The sequence below is a fragment of the Elephantulus edwardii genome, unplaced genomic scaffold (assembly GCF_000299155.1).
Source record: "Elephantulus edwardii isolate Elephantulus edwardi_28Jun2011 unplaced genomic scaffold, EleEdw1.0 scaffold00501, whole genome shotgun sequence".
Classification (NCBI taxonomy): domain Eukaryota; kingdom Metazoa; phylum Chordata; class Mammalia; order Macroscelidea; family Macroscelididae; genus Elephantulus; species Elephantulus edwardii.
In genome coordinates, this window is record NW_006400251.1 from 271074 (window position 1) to 298500 (window position 27427).

At 42.8% G+C, this 27427-nt stretch overlaps 1 protein-coding gene across 1 annotated transcript in view; it reads right to left on the minus strand.

Moving 5' to 3' along the window:
- Positions 1 to 27427, minus strand: part of TMEM241 (transmembrane protein 241) — a 226505-nt gene that overhangs the window by 70474 nt on the left and 128604 nt on the right. Inside the window, exons 6-11 of the mRNA XM_006903055.1 lie at positions 23981 to 24006; positions 21554 to 21605; positions 18729 to 18777; positions 17013 to 17058; positions 14662 to 14697; positions 9193 to 9227 (exon numbers count right to left, since the gene is read on the minus strand). Coding sequence (XP_006903117.1) covers positions 9193 to 9227; positions 14662 to 14697; positions 17013 to 17058; positions 18729 to 18777; positions 21554 to 21605; positions 23981 to 24006 — 244 coding nt within the window. The remainder of the gene's footprint in view (positions 1 to 9192; positions 9228 to 14661; positions 14698 to 17012; positions 17059 to 18728; positions 18778 to 21553; positions 21606 to 23980; positions 24007 to 27427) is intronic.

The following is a 27427-nucleotide window of genomic DNA, read 5'->3' on the forward strand; positions in this document are numbered from 1 at the left end:
AAGCTCAGATGCTGTCTAAAGTCACCCCTGAACTCAGTAAGTGGCTTCTCGGGACAATTGGTGTTCTCATAGGGCTGCTATGAGTTGGAATCTACTCATCAACACACAACACATTTAAAACATCTAAAAGTGAGTGTGACTTTACAATGAGTGTCTCTTTGAAATTTTCATGGGTTAGATATCAAACTTACTAGTTGCAGAGATGGAAGAATTCAGCTTGCTCTTAAAAGCTTCCCTCAATTTGTATATATCACTCCATACCAACCTTCTCCAGGGTCTCTGCAGGAGCCCTGCTCTGCTCTGATGACATCTTAGAACCCACAGGGTGCCTGAGCCCCAATGCTTGAATCATCTCTTTGTTGGACAGCTCGAGCTGTTTTCATCAACCACAGCAAAATCCTCCTTGGAAGCCCAACTTTCTATACTTGACCTCTTCACAGACACCATCTCACCAGCTGGAAATTGGACTGTGCCAGAATTTCAGACAGAAGGTCTTTAAAGGAAATGTGCCCAGTCTCTGCTTTTAATCCCTCTGGCTCTATGACTCCCAGAGGCTGCCCATCGCACACCTACCCTCACTCTCTCACTCTGCAATGAATGAAGTCTTTAAGAGTAGGAAAAGACAAGCAACAAATGCTGGCGAGGTTGTGGAGAAACTGGAACCCTTATTCGCTGTTGGTGGGAATGTAAAATGGTGCAACCACTGTGGAAAGCGGTATGGCGCTTTCTCAAAAAGTTGCAAATAGAGATACCATTTGACCCAGCAATTCCACTACTGGGAATATATCCCAAAGAGACCATAACTGACATCCAAGCAGATATATGCACGCCCATGTTTATTGCAGCTCTGTGCACAATAGCAAGGAGGTGGAAACAACCCAGGTGCCAATCAACAAACGAATGGGTAGAGAAGCAGTGATATATTCACACAATGGAATACTATGCTGCATTGAAAAATAAGAACTCATTCACTATTATTCAAAATGAGTGAGCCTGGAGGACATTATGCTGAGTGAAATATCTCAGTCGCAAAAGGACGAATATTGCATGGTGCCACTGCTGTAAAATGGGACTGATATCGCGGTGGGGGTAAGACTGAGAGAAACTGGATAAATTGTGTGTACTGCACTGAAACAGATGAGAGACTGAATAATTTTAAAACAATGTATGATAGGGTATTATGGTTATCACAAGAGTCCATAATTAAGGTTGCATAGTGGAATGTACTTGGGGAGGTGGGAGGGGTGCGGGGGGATTGTGTACCTGGGAGGGAGTCTTTCTTTTACTTTTGAAAGAGAGGAGCAAACTGGGGGGCGGGGGGAGGGGAGACGGCTGGGCAGTGAGAGAAGTGCAGCAATGAATGAATGGAAATCCAAATTCTCTGTAAATGTTCATTAAAATTATTTAAAAAAATAAAAAAAGAGTAAGAAAAGAGGCAACACCTCATGTCCACCTTTTCAAATTAAAAATCTAATTGGAAGGAAAATGAAACCTTATACAAATCCTTTTCTGATACAACTGAACTTTAAGCAGACTCTCAAATTGGAATATCTCCCCTTCTACTATATTTTTTATTCTACATCAATATACATTTTTCTTCCAACAGAGTGTATCTGTATATATACATATATGTGTATATGTGTGTGTGTGTGTGTGTATGTGTGTGTATGTATAAAAATTCATCATGACCAAGTTGGATTCATAAGTTATGTAAGGATGGTTCAACATAAGAAAAATAATCAATATAATTTATACATTAACAAAGCAGAGAACAAGAACCACATGATCCTATCAATTAGTGCAGAAAAGGCCTTTGGCAAAATCTAACACCTATTACTCATTAAAATACTCAGCAAAATAGGAATAGAGAGGAATTTCCTCAACATAAAGAACAGTATATAGCCAAAGCCAAGAGTCTCCATCATTCTCAATGGAGAAAGACTAATGGCATTCCCCTTGCAAACAAGGACTAGACAAGGATGCCCACTTTCACTACTCCTATTCAAAATTGTATTAGAAGTACTTGTTATGGCAATACAACAAGACAAAGAAATAAGAGGCAAAGAGGTGGTAAAACTGTCACAATATGCAGATGATTTGATAATGTACACAAAACCCCCAAGGACTCAATAAAAACCTATCAGACGTGGAAGACTAAGTTAGTACTGTGTGGCAAGATATAAGATCAACATACAAAAATCAGTGGGATTGCTTTACAGTAATAAAGAAAACACAGATAAGGAAACTAACAAAGTGATAACATTTACAACAGCCAACTTCAAAATGAGACATTTAGGAATAAACCTAAATTTATTTTATTTTATATTGGTTTTCATACAGAATTCATATACATTGTGTTACAGCCATACACTATTACACACTATGTTTCACACATTTCTTTCATTCACATTGTGCATCATACAAGCACTCCCATATTTTGTGCTTAATAAATATTAATCACCTTTGATCTATGCCCACAATTACCTCATCTTTGCAGGTCCCCACTGGATCTTTCCTAATTCCTCACCCCCTCCCTCCACCCACCAAAATCTGCAACCTCATGATTTCCCCCTCCCCACCCTCAGCTCCCCTGCCCCATCCCCTTCCCCCTTTGGACTTTTATACACATCTTACTAGTTATCCTTCTATTTTTACAAAAATGGTCTTATGCAGAATGAGTTATGAGAATAACTCCTTACGAGAATGAGTTTGTTCACTCAGCATAATGTTCTCTAGCCTCTCTCTCCTGCTATATAGTATTTTTTTTTTAATTTTTGCTCCTGAATGCCACATAGCATCTGTCATTTGAATGTACCACAATTTCTCAATCCATTCACTAGAACAACTAGACTTTTACCTGCAGAAAGCTGAAGTGGGATTCTTATCTCATACCATACACAAAAATCAACTCAAGGTGGATCAGAAACATGGGGGAAAGCCCAAAGCCATAAAGGTCACAGAGACAAAATGGAGCTAAACTCAGAAGGCTAGCCTATGATATAAAGAGGCTAGCAAATACAGGCAGAAATGCACAAACAGGAGAGGATAACATCAATGAAGGAAGCTTTCTAAAGATTAAGCCTCTGTGTGCATCAAAACTTTTTTCCAATAGAATGAAAAGAAAACCTGTTAACTTGGAAAAAACAACTGTCAATGACATCTCAAAAACAGGTCTCATAATAAAAATTTACAGAATATTACAGGACTGATAACCCAATTACAAAACGGGCAAATTATATAGAAAGACTTTTCCTGGGGAAAACATTTGGATGGCCAAATCACTGACAATAAGAGAGATGCAAATAAAAATCACAATGAGATATCATCTCACCACAGTAGCAGTGGCAAAGTTTAACAGGACAGCAAGCAATAAATGTTTGAAAGGATGTGAAGAGATTGGAGCTCTCAAATACAGTTGGTAGGACTATAAAATGGTCCAACCACTCTGGATGGCAGTTTGGCATTTCCTTAAAATGCTGAACATAAAAATTAAAATAATAGGAATATACTCAGAGAAAAATAGAACTGAAACACAAATGGAGATTTCTATACCAATGTTCATTGCAGTTTTATTCACAATACCAAGAAAATAGAAACAGCCCAAATGTCCATTCACAAACAAATGGATTAAGAAATTGCAGAAGTCTATTTTTTTAAATATTATTTTAATATTATTCTCTTCTGCCCAGGCCATTTCACAATCTTTCACTACTGACTACTTTGTCCCAGAACAAACTAAGTACGTAAGTCATTCTTGCATTGACCCAAAAGTTTAGCAGTGGAGCAAAGGAAAATTTGTAGGACCATCAGGATTTAGGACAGTGACCAACCACCACCGCCAGGCTTGAAAAGTGGTGGACAAAAGGCCCTCTAAACCATGAGAAGCTCCAGGGGGGAAATTGGGAACATTGTGTAAAGGTCTTAATTAGCTCAGAGAACTTTATAATAAATATAGGACCATTAACAAAGAAGCATTTCAAAAAACAAGAAAAACTGAAAAAGAGGTAAGACCTAAGCTCCCAATGCCATCTGCTTGCCACCCACCCAGCATCATCTTTATCTCATTACTTAACACTCTAGACTTAGACGTCCTCTCTGCTCCACAGAACGAAAGGCCACCTGCTCCTGCAGCACTCCCACAGCCTCTGCTAATCTCAGGCTCATTGTTGCAGTCACTGCATCAATATCCCTCACTGAAGGTCTTCCTCTCCTTCATGGACCCTCTGCTTTGCCAAGCATTACGTCCTTTTCCAGGGACAGGTCCCTCCTGATAAAAAGCCCGAGGCATACAAGACAAGCCTCCTCATCCTCACCCCTAAAGAGCAACTCCAGCTGCACCTCCCCTGGTGCAGACACCAGGCAGATTTGCTTGTTCTTCTGGCAGTCCATGGGATAGTCAATACTTTTCACCAATAACAACACAGTTCAAAAGCATCTACTCTTACTTGCTTTCCTTTATTCCTTGTCCAACAAAATATGAAGTGACTGAATATATCATGGCCTGAGTCAGACACACCTTAGTCTTTAAAGTGACACCTAGGCTTTATGAGGAGGAATGTGTCATCAGGATTAGAGGAAGACTCATAAAAAACCTACGTTATACAGGTGACATAACCTTGCTTGCTGAAACTGAGAAGGACCTGAAGTGCTCCTGCAAAAGGTCAAGGACTGTGGTCTTCAATATGAATTGAAGCTCAACATCAAGAAGACAAAGATTCCCTACAACCAGGAGAAGATAAAATAGATGAATGGGATCTTCTAAGAATCAAATCCCTATGCACATCCAAAAACTTCTCCAACCGGGTCAAAAGGGAAGCCACAGACTGGGAAAAAGTATTTGGTAATGACATGTCAGACAAGGAACTTATATCCAGAATTTATAAAATACTTGAGCACCACAACAAGAGAATGGTAAATAATCCAATAGACAAATGGTCACAGGATATGAACAGACACTTCACCAAAGAAGACATTCAAATGGCCAACAAGCACATGAAGAAATGTTCAAAATCCCTAGCTCTAAGAGAGATGCAAATCAAAACAAATGAGATATCATCTCACCCCAGTAAGAATAGCAAAATTTAACATAACAACAAGCAACAAATGCTGGCGAGGTTGTGGAGAAACTGGAACCCTTATTCACTGTTGGTGGGAGTGTAAGAATAGCAAGATTTAACAGAACAACAAGCAACAAATGCTGGCGAGGTTGTGGAATAAACTGGAACCCTTATTCACTGTTGGTGGGAGTGTAACCACTGTGGAAGGTGGTATGGCACTTTCTCAAAAAGTTGCAAATAGAGATACCATTTGACCCAGCAGTTCCACTACTTGGAATATACCCCAAAGAGACCATAACTGACACCCAAGCAGATATATGCACACCCATGTTTATTGCAGGTTTGTTCACAATAGCAAGGAGTTGGAAACAACCTAAGTGCCCATCAACAAACGAATGGATAGAGATGCTGTGGTATATTCACACAATGGAATACCACGCTGCATTGAAAAACAAGGAACTCATGCAATATTATTCAAAATGGGTGACCCTGGAGGACATTATGCTGAGTGAAGTATCTCAGTCACAAAAGGACAAATACTGCATAGTGCCACTGTTGTAAAACAGGGCCAACGTCGGGGTTGGGGGAAAACTGAGAAAGATGGGTTCAATAATGTATACTGCATTGAAACAGATGAGGGAGAGAACTGTTTAAAAGAGATATGTGATTAGGTATTTCTGTCATGACAGGAGTCCACAGCAAAGGCTACATAGTGGAGTGGACCTTGGGGAGGGTTTATAAAACAATGAAAGAATTTTTCTTTTACTTTTCCAAGAGAGTAGTGTACTAGGGAGGAGGCTTGGGAGGGGAGAAAAGTGCAACAATAAATGAATGGAATTCTAAAGTTTCTGTAAATTTTCATTGAAATTAAAGACATAAAAAATGTAATGGATATTATTTGCCTAAAATGAATGTAAGGAAAAATAAAATAACATCTTGCAAATAAATAAGAAAAAGAAGACAAAGATTCTTATCACTGGGCCAGTTGGCAGCAGTATGATGGATGGAGAAGAGACTGAGGTTATTAACAGTTATGGCTTACTTGGCAACACTTCTGGCACCAGTGATCAGGAAATCAAAAGGCAAATCATGAGGTAAATCTATTGTCAGGGACCTTTCCAGAGCACTGAGAAGCAATGATGTCAGTCTAGAGATTAGTGTGTGCCTGATTCAGTCATGGTCCATGGTCTTTGCAATTACTTGCTATGCATTAGAGAGCTGGATAATGACTAAGGAAGACAGAAGAAGAACTGATGCCTTTTAGTTATGGAGCCAGAGAAGAGTCTTGAACATACCATGGACTGCCAAGAAAACAAATCGGTCTGTCTTGGAGAGGGTGAAAGCAAGTTTTTCCTTGGAGGCTAGGATTTTCAAGCTCTGTTTTACATACTTTGGGCATGTGGCCAGGATGGACTGATCCTTAGAGAAGGATATCATGCTCAGAAGAGTACAGAGACAGCACAGAAGAGGAAGACCCTGGATGAGATGGATTGATACAGTAACTAGGGCAATGGGGATAAGTGTGTCAGAGTCAGTGAGACTGGCTCAGGACAGGGCAGGCTCCAGGGCTACTGTACATAGGGGTCCCTATGAGTTGCAGGCGACTTGATGGCACATAACAATAACAACAACAACAGCACTCATGGGTCAGTATGTTATATTCTGAGGGCTCACATAATAACAGAGGCTCTGTCACCAGTTATTTCAAATTCCAGCAGGGTTACTCAGGTAGAAGGGTTACAACAGAACTGCCAACTAGGCAGGAAACAGGACTGGCCATCCACAAGTGAAATAACAGGTCCCTGAAAACCCTATGAATAGCAGTGGGATATGGTAGTACTTTGAATAATAATTGATAATCATAACCATAACCATAACAAAAATGAGCACACCATCTTAATTGAAAACCAAAATGATTTCTTTAGGCAAAAATTACCCAGCCAAATCCTCTGGAAATCATTCAGCAAGCAAATGAATGTAAATCAATGAGAGCCAGTAGGTATAATTTCCCAAAGGCGTTTGAAAGCACATCTCAAAAGGGGAGAGTTTGTAGCAGGCACTGTAGCAGCTGCAGGATGGCAGATGCCTGGCCTCATGAAGGAATGGCTGGATGCGTGATCCAGGGACAAACACCAGGAGCAGGTCAGCAGAAGCAGTGCAGGATTACTGTGATGTACTGTTTTATGAAGGACAGGCTGTAGGCAGAAGAGCGGGACGAGGGTGACCAGCAATAAGCCTCAGGGTTCTGAGCTGATGCCAGGCTGCGAGAGTGAGCTGGAAAAGCAGCTGTGCTTCAGCGCGAGCAGATACAGAGCAGTGCGAGAAGTAAAGCAATCACCATGATTCTACTGGTGCAGCACGGATCCCATCCGTCACGTACAATCTGGTAGCATCACCCATGAGCCACTGCTGACAGCTCTCCAAGGACCCTGCTCACAGAGGCTGAAGGAGCCACAAACACCAAAGGAAAGCTGTCATCTGGAGCAGGAAGTGAGAGCTAGACGGAGCTCAGAAATATTCTAGCCTACCTTTCTCATTTTATAGGTGAGAACACTGAAGCCAAAGGGGTCCAGTAATTTGAGTGGGAACCTACTCTTGAGAGAGGCTAGTGGTCAATAAATGTAAGTTTTAAGAAAACAAAGATCTTATGACCCATCAATGAGGAAGAAAGGAGATGTTCCAGGTCTGAAACTCTGAGGTGATGCTGTTTCGACCTCACTCCATGCACCACAAGGAGCACTCACTAATAAAGCATATGTTTCAGCCATATCACATGTGGGTACGGATTTATCTTTTACTTCAACGTTAAAGGGGGGAAAAATACAATGGAACAAAATATCTAAAAAAGCAACTATAGAGTAACTATAGACTCAGAGAGAGAGAATGAGCAGAGAGATAATAAGTGTGTGTGTGTGTGTGTGTGTGAGAGAGAGAGGGGGGGGGTAAGGGGGAATGAAAGTGGAACTCACTCATAACTGCTCTTCCAGTAGGTTTTCTGAGACTATAAATCATTATAGAAGACTGTCCACACATTTAAAAAATGTACTTCTTTACTCAGAGTACTTGGTCACTATGAGTCCCAGACGACTTGATAGCACATAATAACAACAAGAAGAAAAACCAGACAGTAAAACACATTTAAAAGTAGTAAAATTATATCAGTGAGAAATAGGTGATACTGAACTTTTCACCAAATTCTTTAGGATCGATGCAATAATGCAATGACTGCCTGAAGGAACTATTTCAAAGGTCGGCCAAGTGAACACTAGTTTACCCCGTCTCTTCTCGTTGCTGAGAAGTCAGAACAGACTGGGCACTGACCCTCGAGTGGTTTTCACGCTGTATATGCACAGGGGACAGCCCTGTCTCCCTCAGAGTTGCTGAGTGAACCTCCATGAAGGGGTGACTTTAGGGTCAGTGGCACACTCCCTACAAGCCACACCACCAGACACCTGTCCATACAACTGAGACAGTACTTGCTGAAAACAAAGAAAATAATATTTAAGCGGGGATAAGAATAAAGTCATGGGCAACCTCACAGGTTTATTAAGAACAGTTGTAAGTACAATTAATTACTCAAGCTCAAGCACACTGCTGTTGAATCAGAACAGACTCAAAGTTGGTCCTCCAGCAGGTTTTCAGAGGTTGTAAACTGCATTAGAGGAGGCTGTCCATCTTTCTCCCTCAGAGCAGCTGGTGAGTTTGAGTCACTGGAGAGGTGCCACCTCAAAGGCCCTTGGTGGCAGTGCAACTTCTTACAGACTACACCACCAGGAGTCTCTCCTCATTGAGTTTTCAGTTACACTTACGATACATCACACTCCAAAAGTATTACTCTGTCATCTTTATTAAAAAATTACTACAGGGTTTTGTTGTTGTTTTTTTCTGGTTGACTTGTTGTTGTTGTGTACCATCGAGTCAGAACCAACCCAGAGCTGACCCTCCAGTAAATTTTCAGAGGCAGTTAATCGCACGAGAGAAAGTTGTCCATCCTTCCCCCGTGAAGCAGCTGGTAGATCTGAACCATGTGCCTTCGGGATTGCAGCGCGGCTTCTTGCCACTAGCCCACCAGAGCTCTCTTTCTGGTTGACTGGGTGAGGAAAATCAAACACAATCACACTGAAGTGGAGCTTACCTGTGGGATGAGATGCACAGCTGAGCAGCACCACACTACAAAACACAAGCAAAGCGGTCAGGAGGGCTTCCCGAGCGCTGGAAATCCTCCATGAATGCCTCCTTCCCCACTTAGAAATACAAGGACGCCTCAGTTTTACAAAGTTCACATTATGCTACTTTCCTTTTTGAAAGACCTATGTGTACCTGTTTTTGAGAACCAATAGGAGATTTTTGGTTGCCAAGAGTCTTTTAGCACTTAAAAAAAAAGGTAGGTATAGTTCAATGATGACTAATTATATAAAACATAATGAATGGGAATGACTGTATGAAACACAACGTGAATGACAGTATGATAAATAATGTATACAAACTTTGTATGCAAACCATTATAAAATAATTTAGAAAAACTGAAAAATGGCATATGAGTGCAGTGTCTGTTTTGCAACACACATGCCTAGCAGAGAAGGTGGCATCACAGGCTCCCTCCCAGAGCACATCTCTGAGCATCAGGCTCCCGGAGCTCTGAATGTCACTGTAAACACTCTAAGTAACATTGGTTTAGGTTTTATGTGTTGTTGAAGATAATTTGATAGGTAATGTTCTGGGCCTGGGAAAGCACATAAAAATGTCTGATATAAAGAATGATAATCTGTCATCAAGCTTTAGTTAGCCCCTGGCCATGACTTCTAGCAATCTCTCACACAAAGAAACTGCCCAGTGCTCCACCACCGCTGGGGTCAGCTGTGGATCAGACCACCTGGACCTACAGGCTTCCCACGGGCTGGTCTGGGAGAGGGGCTCTTTCTTAGTGCGAATGCTCCAGTGAAACCAGTTCAACACTGTTGTGACTCCCAAAACTCCAAGGATGGATGTGTACTGGATGTGCATACTACACACTGACGGGAACAGAAGCTGCATTCATCTGAAAGCAAATTATTTACACTGGATTAATTATGCCATTGAACTTGACTCCAATTTCTCAACAAAAGGGCAAGGATCACATAAAATGCCTGTTTTGGCGAGAGAATCAACTCCACCCTTGTGAGAAATTGAGGGTCCCATGTCTCACTCTGCAGATCCTTTCTCTTGGCCTAGTTGATCATCACATCATTATGATCATTCAAGTCACCTAATTCACAAAGAGTATTTATAAGCTAAGCAAAGCAAAATGTAGATTTGTTAGAATCCAAAACCTCACTGATGAGGGTGAGCTAAATATATTTTGCCACAAAATTAAGCACATAGAAGACATTAAATTCCTGAGAAAGCTACAGAATGATCCACCCCCTCCCCCGCATCTGTTTCACAGTGGACTGGTTTCCAGTGATGGCAAAGGAATAAAGTGATGAAAAAGAAAATAAGAATATCCATCTGACATTGGTCACATTTGCACTGGGCATATCCATCTTCTTGAAAGCTTCTGGAAGCCTCTCCCATCGGCAACAGGCACGCAGAGTCTTCTTGCTGCCTTAGGTTCAACACAGGGTACCAAATAACGCACCCTTTGCATCCTCCATAATTACCCTAACTTCTCTGCCATCGAAATTCTTCTTCCATCCAAACAGCTGATCCACTTACAACAAAAACGCCACACTCCAACCTCCCTGCCCTTGAGTCTGTTCCTGTTCATGAGAGGCCCCCACCTCAGGTTTCCGAGACTGAATATATTTACAAGAGATTGTTCATCTTTCTCCACGTAGCAGTTAGTGTATTTGAACTTCTGATCTTCCAGTTAACAGCCCTAACACTTAATATACTTTATATACAAAATGGGATAGAATTAACTCTTTCAGGTGTGTACCTGAAAGTTCTGGATTGTCTACTCTGTGTTCTCAGTAGTGGCTGCCGTTACAATTGCCCAGAATCCAGAGTGTATGGTCCTGATGTCAGTTATGTTCATTCCTAAGGCCCTCAGAGGTTCTAACGTGAACAAGAGCTGAGAGTTACCACAAAAAATCACCTTCTAGTCGGTAGTATCATAGGCAGGGTGGAGGAAGAAGAGCATCTCATGGGGAAGCCAGCACTGGTCAACCTCGTCCACTCTTAGGGCTACTTACCTGTGTTGTTGTTTTGTTATGTAGTATCAAGTCAGAACTGATACATAGTTGACCATCCCATTGTTGTTATGTGTGGTAAAATCAACCCTATGCACAAGAGCTCTGAACCCTGTCCTATCCTGAGCCAGTCGCACTGACTCCAACACACATATCCCTATTATCCCAACTGTATCAATCCATCTCCTCCAAAGTCTTTCTCTGCTGCACTAACCATCCACCCTTCTAAGCATGATAGCCTTCTCCAAGGACACTCCTGGCAACCAGCCCAAAGTATGTGAGATGGAGTTCAAAATTCTTGCCTCCAAGGAGCAACCTGGTTTCACTCTCTCAAGGACAGACCTTCTTATTGTCTTGGAAGTTTACGGTATGTTCTACACTTTTCTCCAGCACCACAACTTGAAGGCATCAATTCCTTTGTCATCTTTAGTCACTGTCCAGCTCTCTGATGCACAGTGTAACTGTGAATATCATGGTTTGGATCAGGTGTGCCTGAGTCTCTAGACTGACATTATTGCTCCTTACCATTCTGGAGATGTCCCTGACAACAGATTTTCCCAAAGCTACTCTTCTTTTGACTTCCTAACTGCTAGTGCCAAGAGTGTTGATTGTGGACCCAAGCAAGATGAAACTGTCAACAATCTCAATCTCTTCTCTATCTATCATGTCGCTGCCAACTGGCCCAGTGGTGAGGACCTTTGTTTTCCTGATGCTGAGATGCAATCCATATTGAAGACTCCACTCCTTGACCTTCTGCAGCAAACTCTTCAAGTTTTGGCAAGCAAAGTTGTATCATCTGCATAATGCAGGATGTTGATGAGTCTTCCTCCAACTCAGATGCCACATTCTTATTCATAAAGTCTAGCTTCCTGAATTATCTGTTCAGCCTATAGACTAAAAAGATGTAGATGTGAGAAAGGACACATCCCTGAAGCACTCCTTTTCCTGATTTTGAACTATGCAGCATTCACTTACTCTGTTCTGACTACACTTTCCTGATGTAGGGATAGGTTTCACATCACAATCAAGGGTACTGGGATTCTTATTCTTGTCCATGTTAGCCACAGTTTCTTTGTGATCCACACAGTCAAATGCCTTTGCCTATTCCATAAAACACAAATAAATGTCCTTCTTGCACTCACTTGTACTTGCCTTTCAGCCAAGACCCATCTGACATGGGCACTGATGTCCCTAGTGCCACAGCCTCTTCTATACTCAGCTTGTATTGTCGGCAGTTCTCTGTCAGTGTACTGTTCTAAGTGTTTTGGAAAATCTTTAGCAAGATTTTGCTGGCACATGATATTAGTGATATTGTTTGGTAATTTCCACACTGTTAGATGGCCTTTTTGGGAATGGAATAAATATGGGTCTCTTCCAGTCAGTTGGCCAGGTAGATGTCCTCCAGATTGCTTGGCACAACCTGGTGAGCACATAAAAGGCCGCATCTGTTTGCTGAAATATGTCAACTGGTATTCCATCAATTCCTGGGGCCTTATTTTTTGCAATTCCTTCAGAGAAGCTTGAACTTCCCCCTTTATTACCATTGGTTCTTGATCATATGCTACTTATGCTCCTGTTGTTGTTGTGTACCACTGAGATGGAACTGACCCATAGCTGACCCTCTGGTAGGTTTTCAGAGGCCACAAATTGCACAAAAGGAGACTGCCTATCCTTCTCCCACAGAGCAGCTGGTGGATTTGAACCAAGCACCTTTGGGACTGAAGCTCAGCTTCTTGTCACTAGGCCACCTCCTTTACTATCACTGACTCTTGCTCATATGCTACATATCTTCTGTAGCACGCGTTACTACCCTTGGGCTCATCCTTCGCTCCACCTCTAGCACACGAGTTCCCTAATAGATTCCAGGGTGTCAACATCATGGAACCAGTCATGAGAAGAGGCTGAGGAGAAGGACAATTGAGAGCAGCCCTGGGCTGAAGTAATTTGGAAACTGTAACTTTGTGAGATGGAGTTTACATAGATAGGCAATCCCCAGCCACACCAGACAGGAATATGTTCCAAAGGTCGGCAGTGATCCAACTCTTTCCTTCCAAAAATTGAGAGATCAAACCAAGTCTGTGCCCTGGCAGGCAGTACACAGGGTTGGCAGAAGGACACACGGCCGGTCAGAAATCTGAGCAGACTGGACATGCCTGGATGCTGGGCTTTCGGTGTCTGATGCCAGAGGGAGGCGAAGAGAGGCCCTCGCTTTGGTTCACACATTTCCATCACTGCGCCGAAAGCAAAGATTTGGCTCCAGAATCCTGGCTGGAGAGGGAAGTGTGGCAGCAGGCTCACAGGCAATAAATTTCCTCACAGCAGAAGCCAAGAGTCAGAGGAAGGGAGGAGAGGACAGGGAAGTTATCTGTGGCTCATGAAGGATGATTTTTCCATATCTTTATACCTTATTCCTTTGCTGCTTGAATTAATGATAAGTTCTGTAAAGAAAAACATTGTTTAAAATAGTCCAGTGCCATGGAAATGTGTTGGAAACCAACAGAGGCTTGCGTTCTTAAAAAATTCTGAAAAGGCCTTGGACTGGTCTGAGCACAGTGGAACCAATTACTATTTTTAGCTGAGTGTAACAGCAGCTCACTGCCACGAGGGGGGATGTCTGCTTTCAAAGAGATGTTTTAATAAACAACATGCTATTTGTGAACTTTAGTTATGAGAAAACAGCTATAGTTGAACGTTTCAAGTGGAGAAACCTTGATGTCACCACATTTGGTGAACTTGAGTTTCCAGTAGCAGACTTCTGTTTTTCTAATAAGTCCGTGTGTGCACAGTCACTTTAGCTGGCCAACTCTGAGTACCATGGGTTTAAATATTTACCAGTCATAAATCGAGATGAAATCTTCATCCAGCCTTAACAATTACAGCCTGGCAGGCCCAATGGGAATGGAGACTCGTCAGGGTCCTTGAAGCAGAACCTGGCAGCCATGGGAGGTCCACCCCTGCTCCTGGCTCCCACTCACCCAAGCGCTACCCTATGTGGACATCGCAGCCTACATATTGACATGGACTTCATGTAGACCCTTTCCTCCCACAACTCCTTCTGGACAGTCACTGGGTCTGGGGATGAATGATAGAGATTAAACCAAGGAAGCCTGACATTGAGCTCGTGGTCACAAGGTAGGAATTCCAGGGAATATTCTAGAGCAGTGCAGGGGGAAACTTTCCCTTGGCTTCCAGACTCCACATCACATGGGGAAGCTTACATATAGCCTTCAGTGGTTCAGGTCCCAGACCAAGATCTCGCTTGCCTGGTCCAACACCAGGGTGAATATTTGGTCTCCTCAGCTTCTGGTCACCTCACAAATTACTGAACTTCCCAAAAGCCACAGTGGCACAAGAGTCTCTAATTCAAATATTAGAATTAAATAAAAGTCTAGAACACTATGAGTTATTCTTTGAAAATGTATATTATACTTTACCTGAATATGTAGTTCAAGTACTGTTGGTCAATGTCACTAAGAAATTACAAAAAAGAAAAATAAAACAAAAGATAAGACATATGAAATAATAAAAATGTTTTATATACAAAAGGTAGTCATTATCTTTTAATAACTAATGAAATCATATATATGACACACATTTATAAGTTATCAATAAAGAGTACAAACAATATTTCATATTCAAAATCAGTTCCAGAATCACTTTTTAAAAATATTTCCTAGTTTACCATAATCAAACACATTTTCCCCTGTGGCAAATGACTTTTTCTGTACATATCTGCCACTTTAAATAGAATGCAAAAAAAAAAAAAAAAAAAGGAATGCCAACTTCTAAAAGGCGCCATGGCGGTGGCCAAGTTTGACTTCTTTCCAATTCTTAAAGGGGAACTTCCCCATCAATAACATCCACAGCAGCAAACAGCTTCCAGGTCAGACACTTCACCCTCCACACTCTTGCACTTATTTCCATTTGATCACTGGGTTCAATATTCATGGTTGACTCACAGATTTTACTCACAGTTGTGGTACAAGAGTGGAGCTGATTAGGGAAATAGGTTGGGGAGTGGGAGAAGCAAAGAATATCTCACAAAGCTAGTCCAGCAGTCCTAAACCACATTAACAGCAAAACACAACTCCTTAATTAGTAAAAGTCCTGGTTTCAGTTCAGCAGTCAGCTTTTCCTTCCATCATCTGACAAGAACAGCAAAACTTTTAACTGTAGCCTTTCTCCCAGGGCTCCTCTGGTTACACCTTGCTGCAGTTTCTCCACAGCAATGCCACAGTCACTCCACCACCATCACCACAGTCTTGCCATCAGGGTCTCACTCTCACTAGGGTCTTGCTCTGATCTCAGTCTCACCTGAGCCCTGCTCCACTTTCCCTCAAAACTTGCTGCTCAGTGCAGAAGCACTCTCTTTCTTATCCTAGTTGCACAGCTGTTGATGACTTACAGGACCATGTGTCTGCAGTTAGGGTACCTACAGACCAGAGGGGACTAATATATTGGCTAGAAAAGCCAACTTTTAAGCTAACACCACACAGCTCCAATGTAAAGTCAATGGACCATCCCAAAGGTGCACGGTTCAAATCCACCAGATACTGTGCTGGAAAAGAAGGGACAATCTTCTCCCGTACCAGTCAGATGTGATTTGACAGTACATACACAAAAAATAACCAAAAAAGTAAAAAAAAAAAAAGTCAATGCCATTTAGGACTGCCATTTTTAACAAAAATACAGAGCACTTAAATGCAGCTTTTATGTGAAAAAGAAGGTTTAAGTACATTCCAAAACTGGATAGGACAAACCAGGACCAGTTGCCATCACGTCAGTTTCCAGCTCATGGTGACCCACGTGCATAGACTAGAACTGTGCACCACAGGATTGTCAATTGCTGGATTTTCAGACACAGGACTTTCTTCTGAGACATTTCTGGGTGGACCTGAATCTCCAAACTCTTATTAGCAGTAAAGTATGCTGTCTGCAACACAGCTGGTCACATGAACTTCAAGCTAAAGACATCTAACTGCTGACCTTGAAGGGACTCAGGCCCCCATGTCTTTTCACCAATCAGGGAAAGTAGACACATTTTAGGGCTGGAGTTCACCTGGAGAAGCTCTGAATGCACAGAAAAAGACAGCTTTGGGACTTGGGTCAGCTGCCCTCACTGTCTCATACCAGGAGGGATTCTGCTCCTTTCTAACCTGACAACTCACCCGACTTACACCTGTGTCCACAGCAGCATTATTCCTAATGGCAAGAAAATGGAAATAGCCCAAATGCCTATCAGCAAACAAATGGATTGAGAAACTGTGGTACATTCACACAATGGAATACTATGCAGCACTAAGGAATGATGATTTCATAAAATATTGTATAACATGGGAGAGACTATGCCCAGTGAACGAACTCAGTCTCATAAGGACAAATACTATATGAGAACATTACTGCAAAAATAGAAGGATAATAAAGCAAGATGTATATAAATGTTCAAAAGGGGAAGGGGAAAGAGAAAAGATGGAAAATGGGGAAGGAGGCAAATTACTAGACTAGCAGAGATTAATGGGTGGATGAGGGAGGTGAAGGAATATGAAAGATTCAATGGGGACTTGAAAAGACAGGGTAATAATAGGCATAGATCAATAGTCATTAATTATATAAAACACAATGTATATGAATGATAGTGTAAAACACAGTGTACATAAACAAAGCACAGTGTAAGTGAATGAAACAATATAAATAAGATTGTATAAAACACAATGCAAATGCATGGAACACAATGTAAATGAATGCAAAGTATAAAAAGATAAGAAAAAAAAATAAAATCGGTTACCTTAGCAGGTTGGGCTTCTGGGACTTCTGCAAAATCTTATAAAATCCTGAAAATAAAGTGGCAGTTGTCACCATCAAGCAGTATTCTTCCTAAGGAGCTTCCCGCATCTCCACGGCAGATATGAAGTCTGCATGCCGCGGGTGGGGGATAGCCAGCAGGGGCCACTTCCGGCCCCTCCCCTCTAGGGTCACACTTGTCCCCTGTTAGGTTTTCAGTAATTAACATACGTACTCCTCCAATATCACCTATCACACTACTGCGAGGCCCATAGAAAGAGCTGGGCAAGAGGAGTTTAACGATTGGTATTTGGTGCTGTCAAGTCAAGCATGACTAACAGCAACTCTATGAACAGCAGGTCTGAACCCTGTCCTGTCCTGTGTCGTCCTCAAGATCCTGATACCTTTGAGCCCAAGGCTGCAGTCACTGTGTCAATCCATCTTGTTTCCTTTAAAAGGTGCAAGTGAGAAAGAGAAGTATCCTTGCTGCGTACATCTGAGCTGCATGTAACAAAGCCAGGGCACTCTATTGCCCCCAAGACTATAAATGTTGCTGTGAAGGGCTGTTGAGTGAGCTGTGACTCCCAGCAACCACGTGCACAAGAGAATGAAGCACTGCGCTGCCCTGGGCCATCCTCACACTCCCTGCTCTGGATTCACTGTGTTGACCCATCTGGTCCAGGGTTTGCCTATTTTATCTGAGTTCCAGTGCCTAAGTCTAGTGGCTAAGGGGCTGCACTTCCAAGTCAAGGGCAGTGAATTGACTTGCTACTCGGTGGGAGAAAGTGGAAAATCTCCTCCTATATGATTTATAGCTTCTGGAAGCCCGCTGGAGGGACCCGACAGCAAACAGAGTGAGACTACATTGCTAAGAGAATGTCCTTCTCCAGGGACTAGCCCCTCCTGGTAACAAACCCAAAGCATGTGAGCATAAGTTTCAGAATCCTCACTTCTAGAATGCTCACTACTAAGGAGTACTCTGGGTGTATGTGACTTGACATAAAGACAGATTTAACTCTCATTTAACTCACTTCAACTCTAGCAGCACATACTGCTCAGAGAAAATGTTTTCGACACAAACTTAAGGATATTTTCCCACAGTTGTCACAAAAGCCAATCAGCATTGACACATTCAGCTGATAAAGCAAATCTCAAGCCACGCAGCGTGAATCAGTTTTTCAGGAAAAAGGAGAGACTATATCGGAAATGAAAACATTTCAAGGCAAACTCCAAAGTAGAAACACCAAGTAAAAAACCTCTAGTTTACTTTTTCATATAAATAATGCCATTGTTGTTGCTGTTGTTGTGTACCATCAATATGGAAACTACCCTTAGCTGAACCTCCAGTGGATTTTCAAAGACAGTTAATAGCAAGGGAGGAGACTGAACATTTTTCTCCTGGAGAGCAGCTGGTGGATTCGAACTATGCGCCTTCAGATTGCAGCACAACTTCTTGCCACCAGGCTACCAGAGCTCCCTATATAATGCATCATTTTTAAGCAGCAACTTGTTTAAAAAATTAGCACAGTAGTTAATATCTGAGGGCAGAACAAAAGCAGGAAAAAACACAACTCACCATAGAATATAAGTGTCTATTTGTGTAAAAATATCATAATTATAACCCTGATATCTTGGTGTTCATTCTCCAGGGCCACTGAAAAATGGATACACTTGATGAATCAGCCTCAGATACAAAATTAGAGATTCTTTCAAAACTTACCTACACAGAATACATGAATTATAGCCCAAAAATATCCATCTGGATCAAACTGTAACAGAATGTGAAGAAAAGAAAAAAAGGGCAGTAAGTACAGACAGGCCAGGAGCAAGTGCGACAATGAGGAACACAGTCAATGTGCTAAGCAACGGGCCAGGCAGAGTGCCTGGGGCCTCGGCCAGTGCCTCCTCTCTTGACCAGATGACCAGGGCATCTTTCTAACGGAACTCTGCCACCGCATCCCTCCATGTCACCAGACTATGTTTCCAAAGGGAAAATCTGTTGCTTAAATGCATTCAAATGTTCTCAGTGACTTTAGGATAAATTCCAACAAGAAGGCCTGTCGCCTCCTCTGGTCACCTTTGTGCCCCCCTCAACACACACACACACACACACACACACACACACACACACACACAGTTTGCACCCCCTCACATGTGAATACATCCCCACAAACTCACAGAGGGGCATGTGCCCCCATTTAGCCTTTCCTTCTTTTTCCCTGAAGGAAAGGCATCTTCTCATGCACTCTAGATTTTACTTCTAATTTTTCAGCTATCTCTGTCCCATCTGCAACACTGCGCCTGTCACATACACACAGGATACAAGTTCTAGGAGGACAGACACACACAATAGGTGCTCCAGAAAGCTGAATCATGAATACTCATGATACCTCCAGGATTATATCTACACCTGCTTTCTCCTAGCTAACACCTCCTCGTTCTTCAGAGCCCAAGTCTCGTCAGTACAGCCTGACTTAAGGCACAGGGGTTAATTACTCAGCTACTCATTGAAAGACTGGTGTTTCAAATCCACCCAGCAACTGACTGGGAGAAAAGTCCTGGAAACCTGTGGACTACAGCCTAGAAACCCTTACGGGGCAGGTCCTCTCAGTCACCGGGGCTTTCTGTGAGTCAGACTCCATGATACCCAACAAACAACCAGAAGCAGTTGAGCTCTACAGTAAGAAAGAAAAAAAAATTAACTGTCATGAAATCAGTTCAACTCATGGTGACCACCAGAGCTAAGGGTAGAAACGTATGATCCAGTGAGTTTCCAAAGAGCTAATTTTTCTCCTCAAGTAGATTGATTGCCAGGCCTTTCTTGTGAAGCACCTCTGGATAGAGTCAAACCATCAACCTTTCAGGTAGCAAACATGCATGCTAATTGTCTGTACTACTCAAAGACTAAATCTGAAAGATCTGAGTTAAAAGTTATTTATGAGCTGATGATTCTTTTGGACCTCAGTATTCTTTAGCTGTGAAATGGAGGCAATAGTGGGCCCTATCTTTCTGAAACTACTGTGAGATAGAACTAAGATAATGCAATAAGCACAGGCACAGTGCCTGGCACTCTGTTGGCTGTTGTAATTGTGGGCACTTTCTACTCTCAAATCTCTAGAAGTGCCTCAGTTGTGTTAGAATTTTAAAAGTTGGTTTTTCCACCCATTGCATTATACCTGCTCAGGGAATGGTCTCCAGCTACCTTGACTGTGGATATATGGTCTTGCAAATCAACAGTTGTGGGATCAGTATAAGAGAAAGAATGCTTTCTATACTGTGGTGAGATTGTGGAGAGGCTGTGAAGAGGGTATGAAGAGACTGAGCAAGAAGACACTGTGGTATGGTGTAGCCTGAGGAACCCAGGAGATGGAGCTATAGTTAAAGGTTTTGATTGCTGGAGGATTGAAGGAAAAACTGACTTGTGACTGTTTTGAGACAAAGCTTGCTGGATGACTGAGGAGACCAGAGATTTACTTGTGCTGCTGCTGAACTGTACCTAGACTTTCACTAACTGGAGCTGCCAGACTAAATCCAGACTTGCATTGTGTGGTATCCTTTGCTTCTCCCACTCCTCAATCTATTTTCTAACTAACCCCACAACTGCAAGTGAAGTCTGTGAGTCAATTTGTAACAAACATCGGACCAAATGATTGACAGACACAGGTGCAGGAGCTTGTGGGGGTAGAATGTCTGACCTGGTAGCTATCTGTATGGAAGATACTGATGGGGAACGTTTCTCTTTTTGAAGAGGACAGAAGGGGTAATTGGGGTAGGTGTGTCAGAAAAGGGCTCAGGAAAGAGTAGAATTCAGAGCTGTTGTATATAGGGTTGTTATAAGTCAGAGGCGACCTGCCAGCACATAACAAACAGAAGTCAGACTTTCCCACCCCCATGCAGCCCTCTAGCACCTCACCCCTCCTTGGAGAACAGCTCTGGACCCACAAGGTGATAACTTTTTTTATTTATCTGTTCCCCCTCTTCTTGACTCTAACTAGGTTCCCATTTCTATTCTACCTGGACAAGGTCTCATCTTATTCTTGTGTCACCCACCAGTGCTGGGACTTGGTGAGGACTAAAGAAACACTGCCATGGGGGTGAGGGAAGGAGATGGGGAAGTAGAAGGAAGAAAAGTAACCCATCAGTGAGGGGATCTCTTGGAATAGAAGATGGATCTCGGTGCTAACAGAGAAAAATTCAAACTCAGGTCAGGAAAATAAACAAAATTAAAATCACCCTAGATATGAGTCCCTCAGAGGCGAAGGAAAAGCAATGCTGCCTTTGTGCCTGTGGCCTGGGGAGCTCAGGGACCAGCCTGCAGGTTCACCAAACAGATACAGAGGGCAGATGGCACGCAGCAGCACCCACAGAGGCAAGAGCTCGCAGCCACACCAGCACCTTGGGGAGAAGGCCAAAGCTGGGGAAAGGTGAGCCTGAAAAAGACAGGCTTATCCTGAGCCTAAACAGAAGGCTTACAAGTCCACTCCTACACACAAGCTTTGAGAGTAAAAGACATTCTGGAGGCAAGATGATGTTATCTGAACCTACCTGGGAGTCATTGAAGGGAAGACAACCTGCTGCAGCCAGGAGAAAGAGGGCACTGTGGGGAGAGATGAGTGACTGAGTATTACCTTTCAATATCAAGGGACACAGAGAGGAAGTACAGGCTGAGACACAGTGAGTGGAGTCTGGATGAGGCAAAGACCTGTGAGCCCAGGCCCAGGTGACCTTGCGTCCTCTGAGAAGAGCCAGACACATGTGCACCTTTCAGTCTTGTGTGCCGCTGAAAACAGCTCTCCCAGAGAGGCATTGCAGAACACCTACAAAATCCAAACTGCTTTGCTGATATACATGTACAGGTGAAACACAAATAAAGAGATGGGTTTTCCTTAACTACAGACCCCGGACAGTATATTGAAAAAAAAAATGAACAAACAAGGCCACAGTTGTGCCTGTTCCAGAAAGAAAACACTGAGACAAACACAAATATAAGAGACAGTCTAGCTAATGAAGACTGTGTGAAAAACAATGTTTACGAACTCTGTAAGCAAAGCAGTATAAAATAAAAATTTATTTTTGAAAAAAGACCTAATTTTTTTAAAAGAGATAATCCACAACACATCAAGCCCATAGTCCTAAAAAAATGCTTAATGCAATGCAAGCCTTCAATTCTACATTAAAGGTGATGAAAGAGACATGTTATTGTTGCTACGTGCTCTCAAGCTGACTACAATTCATAGTGATGCCATAAATAACAGCTCTAAAACTTGGTCTATCCTGAATCAATTTCACCATCTCTGAGACACCTGCCCCTATTCCCACAGTCACGGTGTCAGTACATCTCATCCAGGGATTTTTTTTTCTCCTGCACGGGCCTTTTATCTACTCTTGCAAGCAGTCCTTACCCAAGGACTGGTCCCTCCTGGTAACATGCCCACAGTATCTGAAACAGAGCTTCAAAATCCTTGCAACCTGGTTTCCCCCTCTCCATGACAGACCTGTCTGTCCTCCTGGCAGTCCTTGGTTCGGTTCAATACTCTTCACCAGCACCACAACTCAAATGCATCAACTCTTCTTCTGTCATCTTTAGACTACTACTTCTCCATTCTTGCAGCACTGATATGGTGATCTGCAGTCACACAGCTACAGGCCTTCCTGTGACTGGCACAGAAGAAGCTCTGGTGCTGAGATGCTCAGCCTTGTGAAGCCAGGACATCTTGAGACCTCGGATGCTTCTCGTTGCAACCCATTCTGCTCCTCTAGGTTTGCCAACACACTAGGCACCTAAACACACTTGGCCTAGAGAAGAGTAAAAGGCCCTAGGAGGTAAGGTAAGTGTTTCCTGGACTGAACAGGAAAAGGCAGGCTTCAGGTAGGAGGGGATCACATACATTGGCAAGGTATGTGAGAGCTCTCTCAGCAGACAAATCCTGTTATCTGGGCAGGGCAGGAAGATACCAGGACATGGACAGCTTCATCATATCCTATCAAACTTGTACCCTGGACAAGTTTGATTGTCTCAGCCTATCAGGTGTTGTGTTGTTCTTGGGTACCATGGAGTTAACAACTCACAGTGACCCTGTGAACAACCAGCTGGAGCCTTGCCCTCCCTGTCTTGAGCCATCCTCGGGATCTCTGCCTTCTTCAAGCCCACTGCTGCAGTCACACATCCGGTTATGACGGGGGTGGGGTGTGTGTGTGTGTGTGTGTGTGTGTGTGTGTCTGCTTTAAAAAGATAAAATGAATCCAAAAGGGCTTTCCCACTTTACCCCACCCACAAGTATCAGTCTATATAATAAAGGGACAAAATACAAAGATTGGATGAAATAACAGCATATTTGACATAAAAAGCCCTAAGTCCTTATATCGGAGCCTTGGGTCTTCTGTCTAAAGGACTGAGCTTCTTCACTGCTCTGTGCAGAAAGAGCAGGCAGCCGGGGGAGCACAAGAACCTGGGAAATCTCTCAGTGAATCCAGCAGGTTGATATTTCAGCTGGGGAAACTGAGGCCTGGGGTGTTATGAACCCTCTCCAGAATTTGTTGTGGTGGCCCACACCACAGCTAACTCAGAGGCCTCAAATCACAGGCCAAGGATTGTTCCACTATAGAAAAGATCAAAACTCCATAAACTTGAAAAATGATTTTTCAAATTTTAAGTAATTTCCCTGTTTTTTCTGTTTTCATTCTCCAACAGTGTGGCAAAACCATTTGCTGCTGAAGCCTCAGGAAATCAGTAGTGGGATTCAGGGTTGTTTAGTTTCCCCCTTAGGAAAAAGATATCTCAGAAGAAAAGAAGAAAGAAAAAGAGAAAATGAAAATACATTTCTGCAGAAGACATAAAATAGGGATACATTTGAGTGTTTATAATAAATTCCTCTGTGCACTCCCAGAGAAGAAACAATTTGTTATCAGAGCTAAAAATCAACTTAAATATTTTCTTTTAGGGATTGATTTTTTTAAAAAAAAAATACTTACCTACAGATCTTCACAGGAGAAGTTTTCTGTGTGAAAATAAAGAGATGGATAATTAATCATTACAAGCTCTCCTCGCCCCCACCTTCTCTGCTCCTAAAAAACAATATTTAGCTCAGAAGGAAAATAAATTATGAGTAAGTGTATTAGGGGGCTTAACAGCTGCTGCACTTTGATGTTTACTGTGGCTTTTTGTTGCCCGGACCCATCGAGGATGAGTCAGAGATCCAGCACTGAGTCACTGCTGCAAAGCACGCTGGGAGTGCCAAGCCGGCCCGCCCAGCAAACAAGCCTCACAGCACCATCCAAATCGTGCTCACCGGGAAAGCAAGCGACCCAGAAGCCACACTGGCAAACGTATCACACAAAGAGAAGGGGAGAGGAAACAGAGAGAGAAAGAGATGGACCCTTGCAAGAGAAGTAAATAAACTCCTGTTCAACTTCTACTGTAAGTCTGGACCTTTAAATACTCTTTTCTTTCATCTAGTTCTAAACACTGCATGGTTCAAGACAGGAAAGGAGTGCATCAGGGATGCATCAGTCTCCATACCTTTTCAATCCATAGGCAGAACAGATCATCCAGATTGCTGGACTTTATGAGGAGGAATGTGGCATCAGGATTGGAGGAAGACTCATCAACAACCTGTGTTATGAAGATAATACGACCTTGCTTGCTGAAACTGAGGAGGACTTGAAGGGTTTGCTGCAGAAGGTCAAGGACTACAGTCTTCAGTATAGATTGAAGTTCAACATCAAGAAGACAAAGATTCTCACCACTGGGCCAACTGGCAGCACCATGGTAGATGGAGAAAAGACTGAAGCTGTTAACAATTGCAGCTTGCTTGGCTCCACAATCAACACTCCTGGAATCAGCAGTCAGGAAATCAAAAGATGAACTGCACTGGGGAAGTCTACTGTCAGGGACCTCTCCAAAGTGCTAAAGAACAACGATGTCAGTCTACAGACTAAGGTTCACCTGATCCAAACTATGGTCTTCACAATTACTTGTTCTACATCAGAAAGCTGGCCTATAACTAAGGATGACAGAAGAAGAATTGATGCCTTTGAGTTGTGGTGCTGGAAAAGAGGATTGAACATACTATGGACTACCAAGAGAACAAATAGGTCTGGCCTGGAGAGGATGAAACCAAGTTCCTACATGGAGACAAGGATTTTGAAGCTCCATTTCACATAATTTGGTCACATGGCAAAGAGGGACCAGTCCTTGGAAAAGGACATCATGCTTGGAAGGGTGGAGGGACAGCGCAGGAGATGAAGACCCAGGATGAGATGGGCTGACACAATAAACTGGGGCAGTGGGATTAGGTGTGTTGGAGTCAGTGAGACTGGCCAAGATAGGGCAGGCTTCAGAGCTGCTGTACATAGGGCTGTGAGTCACGAGTGACTTGATGGCACATAACAACAACAACAACAGCTCTAACTCTGCGCCGTGCTACAGATACGTGGTATGATGTCTCAGTGAAGAAGCAGAGCAAGTGCCAGCCACTCTGATAGAGTTCACAAGAGAAGGTCCTGGACAGGCTGAGAGAAAACACCGAACACCATTTTTCCTAAAATAAATTTTTTTATTTTATATTGGTTTACTTACAAAGTTAATATACATAGGGGAGAACACCATTTTAAATTCTAAAAAAGGCCAGTTATTGGTCTCAGAGGGACTGGTGGAACCCTTAAGAGATTATCCCTCCAACAAGGAACTAAAGGCATTCCATGAGACCACCTATCAGGCAAATTGGCCACAGAGTGAATGCAGTGAGCTTCTTACCACTCGGCCATCAGAGCTCACAGCATTCACTCTGTGGCTGAGTGGTAAGAAGCTGTGATGCAATTCCACAGGCCCGCAGCTCAAATCCACCAGCTGCTCTGTGAGAGAAAGGTGGGCAATCTCCTGTCTGATTAACAGCCTCTGAAAACCCACTGGTTTTCATAGCATCAGCTATGAGTTGGTTCTGGCTTGACACACACAACAACAACAGAGTGAAAGTAACAACAGGGTCAAGTATATCAGAGGTCATGAGGATGGCTCAGGAAAGGGAAAGGTTCAGATCTGCTGTTCATAGGGTTGTTATAAGGCATCGTCAACTCAACGACACTTAACAACAACAATAACAGCCATGAGAAATGTGCTACTCAGATCAATCAGAAGAGGCCAAAGGGGCAGAATTTGTCAAAAACAAAACACAAAAGGCAAGAAGAGGGAGGGAAGAAGGGTAAATAGCAATGAGCCCGAAGGAAAAGGAAGAAAAAATTGCCGTAATACTGAGGGGATTGAAGATAAAGTATTAAAATATGTAGCAACTGCTCTGAAATGTGCCCCAGATAATAATAAAAGGTTCAAAGACAAAATCAGAGAAAAGGAGGAACCAATTCTATCATCTTCTATAAAGAAGAGAAAAAATAATTTTTTTAAGGGCCAATTAAGGGAATTAAAACTCAGTATTTAAAGTGACCTGAAACAAAGACATTTTATTTTAGGCTTGATTAATTCCTTTTAATCATTTTATAGGCATTTACTCCTTGAATTTAGGAAGACAGGTTTATTTAGCAGGAAGTAGATAACAGGGAAAAAAAGGGTGCCTTTGAACTGTGGTGTTGGAGAAGAGAGCTGAATATCCCATGAACTGCAGAACAGATGGCAATGCCTCGGAGAAAGCGCAGCCAGAGCGCTCCCTGGAGGCAAAGAAGATAAAGCTTTGTCTCACGTGCTTTGGGCATGATGCTAGGAGGGGCTATTTCTTGGAGAGGGACATCATTCTCATAAAGGTGGAGGAATGACAAAGGGGAGGAAGACCTTCAACCAGACCGGCACAGACAGTAAGTGCAGCAGTGGGCTTGAGGGTGTCAGAGATTGTGAGGATGGTAAAGGATAGGACAGGGTTCCCATCTGTTGTTCACAGGGCCACTATGAGTTGTACTGAACTCAGCGGCACCTAACAACAGCATAATACTTGATAGGGGGTTCTGGTGGTATAGTGGGTAAGGGATTGCCCTGTCAACCTAAAGACAGGCAGTTTGAATCTACCAACTGCTCCAAGGGAGAAAAATTGACAGTCTTTTCCCACGTTATTTACAGCCTCTGAAAACCCACTGGAGAGTCAGCTAGCTATGAATCAGTTCTGAATCCAAGGTTGTGGCTGTTGATAGGTGCTGTCCAGTTGCGTACAACCAATAACGACACTATGAACAAAAGATCTGAACCCTATCCCCTTGTGCCATCCTCACACTACCTGACATACCAGAGCCCACTGTGGCAGTCTCTCTGTCAACCCACCTGTTTAAGGGTCTTTCTCACCTTCACCAACCCTCTGCCTTTCTGAGCATCATGACTTTCTACAAGGAATTGTTGTTGTTGTTGTTATGTGCCGTCGAGTCACTTGCGACTCATAGCGACCCTATGTACAACAGCCCTAAACTCTGCTCTGTCCTGTG